The sequence below is a fragment of the Silene latifolia genome, chromosome 1 (genome assembly GCF_048544455.1).
Source record: "Silene latifolia isolate original U9 population chromosome 1, ASM4854445v1, whole genome shotgun sequence".
NCBI classification, from domain to species: Eukaryota; Viridiplantae; Streptophyta; class Magnoliopsida; order Caryophyllales; family Caryophyllaceae; genus Silene; species Silene latifolia.
The window spans coordinates 173,381,451-173,390,434 of record NC_133526.1 but is presented as its reverse complement, the minus strand read 5'-3'; the positions used below and the strand labels follow the sequence as shown (position 1 = coordinate 173,390,434).

The 8,984-nt window shown below is 32.4% G+C and overlaps 1 protein-coding gene across 1 annotated transcript; it reads right to left on the bottom strand.

The window, feature by feature from the left end:
* Positions 1–4,029: 4,029 nt before the first annotated feature.
* Positions 4,030–5,329, bottom strand: LOC141587879 (protein FAR1-RELATED SEQUENCE 5-like). Its single transcript, XM_074409346.1, has 2 exons — positions 4,877–5,329; positions 4,030–4,470 (listed from the first exon to the last, which is right to left on the bottom strand). Exons 1-2 carry the CDS (start codon positions 5,327–5,329, stop codon positions 4,030–4,032), a joined length of 894 nt encoding a protein of 297 aa, XP_074265447.1.
* Between the last annotated feature and the right edge of the window lie 3,655 nt (positions 5,330–8,984).

Genomic DNA, 8,984 nt, shown 5'->3' with positions numbered 1-8,984 from the left:
AGTATAATATATACAAGTATATAAAAGAAAACAACAGGTAAGTGAATCGATAAACAACATTTTTAAAAATATACAACATTAAATGAACGATCACCCAAATAAGCAAATCAAATTTTAATCATTTATGAAAACATCAAAATCAAGAGGTCGTATTAATTATTTTAAAGACTTTATCACGACATACCCCGACCTATTATATACACGGGTTCCAAATAATGTTACTTTATTCAAAATCCGTATAATAACATATATATCGCCAATCATCCCGATACTAGGGAGCTTACATCATTACCCCTATTTACCGTAATGACATAAGCACGTTTATAATAAGCTCTTCCTCTAAACTCCAGGGTCGAATGCCGGTGCGTGGGGTTGATAGACCCGCACCACGGACTAAACACCACCCGGCTAGTTATCCCCAAGGTCTGTCACTACATCAAGACTTTCGGGAACCTGGATGCGATCCACCAAACACGTACGAGACTGATCAGGTCCCCACCTAAAGTATGGCCACACTCCCGCCTACTCTCGAGTCAATATCAATATATCCAAAGACCCTTCGCACGCAACGGACGGTTTTATACGGTTAAGCTAAGTGCTATTCATCCATGTTTATACGTTTACAATAGTATAAACATGTTTTCCCGCTCGTAGAGATTCCGAACTACCTCATAAAAATGCCCAACAAAATACAAAATATCATTTTGTTTTCGAAAACAAATTTTTATTTTATTATTTCCCATAACCAAGTTCTACTTGGTCAAATAAATTTCGTTTCTTTGGTAAAAGTTTTTGTTACAACACTTAGCAAATAATTTAATTTTTGACGGTTTTCTAAAGTCGATTTTGTCCCTATTTATAAGCCGGGATTTGGCCACTAAACTTAACCAATAGGTCTGGTGGGTCATAGGCCCATTTGACCTTAGTTAGTTAAACTTGACTATTTTGACCAAAGGTCGGTTTAAACTCGTAATAATCAATACGGTTTTAATTTTATTATTTATTAATTATGTTAGACTTGGTATTTTTGAATACCCCTTACGGTATAACATAATTATATTATTTGAAGTCCCAAAACAGAATGAGAGCTTATTTTAAGAAGTCTTTTACCGCTTTTCATTTTTAACAAAGTTTAAGACAGTTTTAATTATTATTTTGAGAAATAAACCCCAAACGACCACCAAGTTTTACAAACTTTTTACGAAAATTTTTGTGGGGTTTACCTACTGTCTAAATGGTCCCCATACCATATTTTATCCCAAATTAAATTTTCTAAGTCGGTTTTCAAATTTCGGGTTCGTTTTTCAAGTATAAATACATTTTTAAAGTTTTATAAATCCTAGCTATAAAGCTAATTTTTGATATCTAGGCTTATAATATTATACTTGAATACTGTGTAAAATTTAAGAGTAATTCGTGGTCCAAAAGTCCATAAATTAAATTTTTTGTGAATCGTTTATGACCCGGAATTCGGTTTTATTGATTTAAATTCGGTTTTGACCAAAACTTTGCCAAATTTTCGACCCATAATTAATTTTATAGAATACTAATATCATTATTATGACCCCAAAATTCTATCCTCATAATCTTACCATATTTTAATTTTTATTAGTCCAAATTTAAAGGTTTTAAGTGATATTAAACCATTATTAGTGGATCTAACTCAAATACACTCAAAGTGAATTTTTACCAACTCAAAAATACCATTTTATGTAAGTTAATAATATGGTCCATTATTAGTTTTAACATGCATGCAAGGATCCATAATTAATACTCCCTCCTATTCATTCATTTTGTCCCTCTTTCCTTATCGAAGCTAGTCGGATTTTTGTCCCTCTTTCCTTTTTTTTGGTAACTTTTGTGTGGTCCAAATTTAATTACATATGGGGTAGAGTGGAATAGAGTATTTTGTGTGGTCCAAAATCATTTTCTTAATTCTTGTGCAAAATAGAAGGGGGACAAAATGAATGAATAGGAGGGAGTACCTTAAATAAACTACATTTAGTGCATAATTAATTATTTTTAAGCTATTAATCTAGTAATTCATACTACTATCACCATATATAACAAAATAAAGGTCTTTGATCTCATAAAATTAACATGTAACATAATATTCATATTCTTATATAAAAAAAATTAGCTAGTAATAATTTTTCTATATGATATCATATAACATTCACTTAAAATAACATGCATGCAATAATTTCAAGCAATACAATGAAAATAATATTTTTGCAAATAACATTTTTAAGGGTTAGTCATCATTCACTTACACTATCTAGTACACTTTGTCAAATTCGGCTTCTTGAGTATCGTAGATGTTGTCACCGTCTTCTCCTTCTTCTTCCTCTTTTTCGGCCAAAATCAAAACAAAGAAAAGTTGTAAATTTTCCACCCTTAAAAATATATTAAGATTTCCTTACATAAAATAATTTTAATGTGGTAAAATATTTTACTTATGATTAGTAAATTTTATAAACAAATTCAATGTAGAAGATTTAACTTAGTTTAAGAGGGAAAAGGTGAGTAAAAATCACATTTAATAATATGAATACATTGGTGTGATTAAGCTTAAAGAGTAATTAACTTACCAATCAATGAAGAATGAAGAGTTTTTTTTTTTGTATAGTGGAGGGTGTTTCACGGCAAAGAGGAGAAAGATGGAGAAATTTTTGATCAAATTTTGTTTAATGTGAAGTAACGATTAGGAGTGTAAATGCATGTATTTTGATTTGTTATAGCTTTAGCATTACACTTGTCCTCATGCATTTATTAAGACACATGCATTTTGCCAAGTGTTTCATGGTGGGGACGATTCTCAAGGCGGAAGACGGATTGAGTTTTCGAGACGATTTTAATAAAACATATTTTGAAAATAGCGTTTTTGAAACGGATTATGTGCGAGAAGAATTTTAAATAGTTCGAAATTTTAGACGGTAAACAAAAATAAATTTTTATCTTAAAAGTTTTTGGGAGGTGAAAATTTACGATCAATGTGTCCTACTTAACAAAAATATTCTAAGTTCGGGTTTTGGGTTACCAATAAACGGGTTTTACTTACGTAATATTATAGCATTATTAACGTAATAAATATAAAAATATATTATTAAAATATGGGGTGTTACATTATTGCCTTTTGGTACCCTCCCAGATCTTCTTCTGTCAACAGGGTCCTGCAGACCACCTTTCCTTTGTGCTGCGTTCCTCTTCATATGTCTAATATTGCATTCCTTAGGCTGTAGCCTTCTATGACCTCATACCCTAGAAGAAACACCGTCAGGGACATATGCGTCTATAGTTTCAACACCAGCAATCCCCTCCAACTCCTTAATTAATTCAGAAGTCACTCTATCGTATGTTGCATAAGTTTCATCGTCTCGAAGCGCTAGTGTGGAAATGTAGTGGTTCCTTATAGTCACCTTCAACGACTTCTTCGCACGAGCTGAGGCTTCCGGATTATAGTACCAAGTTTTGATTGTCTCGTATTCTCTAACCAGGTCCTTTCGCCATCGATCAAGTATATACTTCTCCGGGATCACCTTCACATCTTCGATAACCATGCATCTAATAATATGTCGACACAGTATATCCTTGAACTCAAATAACTTACATGAGCACTTGAGCAGTCTCACACTTCTATCAATATCAACCCAATAGTTCTTACACTTACCAAATGGCGCCACTTTTTTTATCTTCAACGTTAAATGTCACACTATGCCCAAGTCTTCTTGGCGGATCAGCGTTGGTATAAATTAACTCAATTACCTCGTTACGTACCAACTTATATATCTTCTTAGTATACAACTTATGGAAAACCTGCTCAACAAGTAAGTTGCACTCAATCTTATACGGTTTCTCTGTTCAATCGTTATTGTTCGCGGTCTCCTCCTCAACTTTCAATTTCAAGGCTTCCTCAATTTTATTTTCAAACTGACTTAAGGTAGTCCTCCCATTGACATAACTTTTGAAAAAACGGTTTTGTTGCTCACTCCTCTACGTCGACGACATCCCAACACAAAATATCCCACGCTAATATGCGGAGACCCAACTCTCCCTGATCAAGTACGACTCTGTCACCCACAAACATTTTTCAATACCATATTTTTGAACCATTTCCTTCCATGCTATCTCAAAATCATGCACATCCAAATTGTCGTGAACTGCTAAATTCAGGTCACTTGAGATATCGTTCCAAAGTGGATGTTTTCCCAGATTTTTACCAGCATTTTTCAATATGTGCCAAAGGCAGAGCCTGTGGTGAGTGTTGGGGAATATTTTTTTAATTGCATTATCAATTGCTCTTTTCTGGTCTGTCAATATAACTGTTGGAGCTCTACCCATGCATTCTAAAAACTTGGCAAAAACCCACTCAAAACTTTCTTCATAATCGCGCGTAACCAAAGTACAAGCAAAAACAATTGAATTCCCATGTTGATTCACCCCTATGAAAGGGAAAAAGGCATGCAATACCTGTAACACCATGATTTATTCTATCAGATTTATGATATACTACAATTAAGTTGGTAAATATATAGTACTTCGTAATACCAACCAGCTAAAGTAAAAAGCATACAACTATCCTATGAAACAAAACTTAAACTTACATAATCAAACAAATAAAATTACTAATCGGAATAATTATATAGTACAATTAAATTGGTAATTTTAATTTTAATTTTATAAATTCTTGAAGCAGGGTAAAACACTCCTATTCTTATATAACCAAACAAACAAATACGATTAATCAAAATAGCATTTTAACACAGATAAATTGAGATATAACATCTTACATATTCGTCAAGAAAGTTGTATCGTACGTCACAGCGTCGCCGTACGCTTTAAACATAGCTCGGCAGCATGAATCACACCAAAAAACATTCATTGGAGCCCCAAAATCGTCGAGCTCAATTGCATAGAAATAATTAGGATCCTCCTCTTTAATCTTCTCAAAATATGCCTTCAATTCTTCAGCATAGCCATCTATGAGGCTGCGTCTTCGTTCTTGATTGATGGCGTTTCGACTATCACTAAACTTAAAGCCAAGGTTCTGATGACGTCCCCCTTCCAAGACCAACGACTTGTAATTATTTAATATTGAAATACCAGCAGCATCATTGATCATCATCATCTTTTTGAAGTAGTCATTTATATGTCTAAACCCAACAAAAAACCGGCTTTTCTTAGGATCCATCTCATGGTTGTGCTCTAAATGGCATTTCGTTATCTTCACTACGTCTTCATCGTCGAAATAACGGGACTCAATGTAAACATTGCAGGCATCCGTGGTTTTAGTAGCATGACCAAAACAAAGCCTTAATCTTTCATACATATGATACCGTGGTTCATTCTTAAAGGAACCTTTTTTTTTAAACACCGTCTTCCTTGTACTTTTTAAAGAGTTTATTAGTACGAATGTACCATGAAAACTCCTTCTTATATGCGTATGAGTGGGCGAAAGCTGCGAGTTCTTCAGATGACTTGTAAGCCAAACCTACAATAGGTTCAACAATGTTATCGTTCTCAGCAGCAGTAACGACGGTGTCATCATCATCCACTGGACCGTCGTCATACAACTGGACATACTCTCTGATTAAATCAACATCGCCATTATCTTCTGCTTCACCATTGCCTTTTGTTTCTGCTGCTCGTGAACATTCAGCTTCTTCATACACGTTACTGAGATCAAAATCGAGCGTCATTTAATCAATTGTTGAACGAGTATTAAAAAATAAGGTTTCGAAAATTTTAATTTTACAATATTAATCACTGTATTTTTTTTTTTGGAGTATAAGTTACTGTATTTAATTTTACAGTTGTTTAAGTAATGAAAAAAATAAGAGTGATAAAGTGTTAATTATAAAGATTAGACTAAAAATAAGCGTTGTTAATTATAAAGATTAGATTAAAATATGTGTTGTTAATTATGGAGAATAGATTAAAATAAGTGTTAATTAATATTGGGGTTATTCCCAATACTACTCCCGCCAAAACCGAAAAAATCCCTCCCATTTTTCCCTCCAACTTTCCCTCCAAACAAAAAAGAATCTTTGACTCACCTTTACACGTGGCGCGCGCTGATTGGCCCGTGTACCAAGGCCTTGTACACGCCGTGTATTCCTAGCACCTTTGAGAAGTCTACGAGTATACTTTTTTTCTTTTTCAGCGAAAAAATGAACTTTTTTATTGATATTCCCCAATTAATTAAGAATAATTTTTCGTCTAACAAATACAAATCTATTTTGAATAATTTCTTTAACATTAGCAACAAGAATTTCTAATTTGAGAAGGCGACTAAATAATCTTGCTTCATTCATTTGCATCCAAATAAGATATCAACTCGCCAACACAACCGATGTAATTATATGCTTCCTAATCTGGCTCCATCTTCTTTGAGCTATAATCCTCAGGCAATAAGCTTCAAATAAGATACCAACTCGCCAACACAACAGCTGTAAACCTGTAACTATATGCTTCATAGAGAATTACTATTTACCTTTTCTTTTCTACCTTCTCCTCTCACAACCGATTAAAATATCGTTTCTTGTGCTTCATCCACTAGCCTTTTGACTTTACACGATATATACTAAATTAATCAAATGTGAGAGAAAAAGGGAGAAGGTAGAAGAGAAGGTTGGAAGGAAAAGTCCATAGCAACTCCTCATGCTTCATAATCTGACTTCATCTTCTTTGAGCTATAATCCTCAGGCAATTAGCCTTACTAAAATCATAGCTTAACGAATGTCCAACAGCTTGCGGTACTCTTTGACTATATATGCAATCCTGAAACAAATGTTCATGACTCTCTAAGGTGAGGTTACATATACAACACAGATTATGTGCAACAACAAACTGAAATAAACATTATAGAGTATACTTGATGATCAAAGTGCGATTTTGAAACAAGTGTTCTAGAAAAGTTATATAATTAAGGTGCACCTTGTCCCTTCTAGTAATTTGTTTTAAGGATGTATGTGATTATTTAGAAAAATATTATACAACAAGACGGGGTTTTTGGGAACATTTACTGAATTTTTTAAATCTTGATTCGGATAAACCTGTAACCGACGTGTACAACTAAGGATTCGGAATGGATCTTTTAGAACAAAGTTGTTTTTTTTTCATTTCGTCCGATGTTGCATTGTACCTCGTAAGGAGAAAAAATCTTAATGGGTACGTACTTTATAATTCATTGTCTTGAATTTCCAACTTTTTTACAAGTATTTATTTTAAGTTTACCATTTTTTTTAAACGTGTGTTGATTCTTTTATTGTACGAGGGCATTTGTATGATGTTTCAATCCAAGATTCATCTAGAACTGTGACGTTCTTTATTCCTGGCGTCGTCAGCAGTTTGAAAATGACACTTATTCGACGTGGCATTATGACCGTGAGTCCGTGATCGAGTAAGTTATTACATCTATCATACAATTTTGTTGTCAAGTCACTACTTTTGATTTAGACAGTACATCTTGATAAATCTAACTATTAGTTGATTCTTATTATTATAAAATACGACGCTTCTTTCAAAGACAAAATATTGAAAAATACAATGATATTGTTTTTGCAGGCGCTATAAATAAAATCTTCAAGGAAATGCTTGATTTCTTGGACTTGCTATAGACCATACCCATCGAAAAAAATTATATTATTAACTTGCATTTTAACCTTATGCATGACATTGATCGTTTTTATTTTTTATTTTATTTTTATTTTTATTTTTTTTTGTTGTTGTTGTTGTTCCATGTGATACACTACTTAGAGCCCATTTTTTTTTTGGTCCTAATATAATAGTATTATTATCTTCTTTGAAATAATTTATTTTAAAGATGTTCGTGATCATCTATAAAAATACAATTCTCCCAAAATTTTAACTTTAGAACTCCTTATTTTAGCTATCTCATGGAGTTGCTATCTATTTTCTCGTGTTACAATTTTACAATATTGCTTCATTTTTATCATCTAATAACAACCGCCAATTTTACTTTCAAATCAAAATCTTTTAAATAAGAAACCATGGCTTTGATATGTATATTTCTCTGAAGGCGTTGCGCGAAAAAGGTAGTCGGCGTCTAAGGCTGGACATTGTGGTGGTATCAATAGCAAGGATGGCATATTCAGAGGGCAAAGACACGAGAGATCGAAAGAAGTGAAGAGCAAGTAAAGATGTGGGATTAAATTGGTTTATTTGAGTTCATGTGATTTTTTTATATATATTTGGCTTTTACTTATTGGAATGGTCTTATACTAAGAGACCACCTTATTTAACAATTTGTGTTTTATAATAGGCGTCATTATAACAACAACAACAACAACATCAGAGCCTTAATCCCAAAATGATTTGGGGTCGGCTGACATGAATCATCATTTAGAATCGTACATGGGTGAACGCACACCTCAAAATGCGAAAAAAAAAAGAAATAGTGAAAAATAAAAGGGGAGTGAAACATAATACAAATGCCAGATAAACTTATATAATTTTAAAATCGAAGTCCGGAGTTCTTTTATAAAACTTAGAATTTAAATCGAGAATAAAGATTAAAACGATTTTGAAAATCGAAGTAAACTTAAAGGTCCGGAATACCTTAACAGTGCACCAAGTATCCCCCTACTACTAAGAGAATAAAAATTCTCTTAGTTTTCTCTCCAAAAAGCATCTAACTAAATAACGTAATAAATAAAATTTTCTTTCATTAAATTATTATCTTTTCAATGAATATATTCTTATAAATAAACTCTCATTTTTTAAGTAAATTCATAATTATGATTTTTTCATTAAAATAAAATAAAATTGATATTAAACTATAAAATATAAGTTGCTAAATTTTTCAATAATGTAGTAATAATCATTACTACATAGAATAACTTGACACATTCTTACTATTAGCTTAGTGACAAAAAACATTCACTAAAATAAATTCATAAGTTAAATAATTTTTTTGTTAGTTTTTCATTTCAATTTTTTGTTTCATATTGTGGACAAGGCCC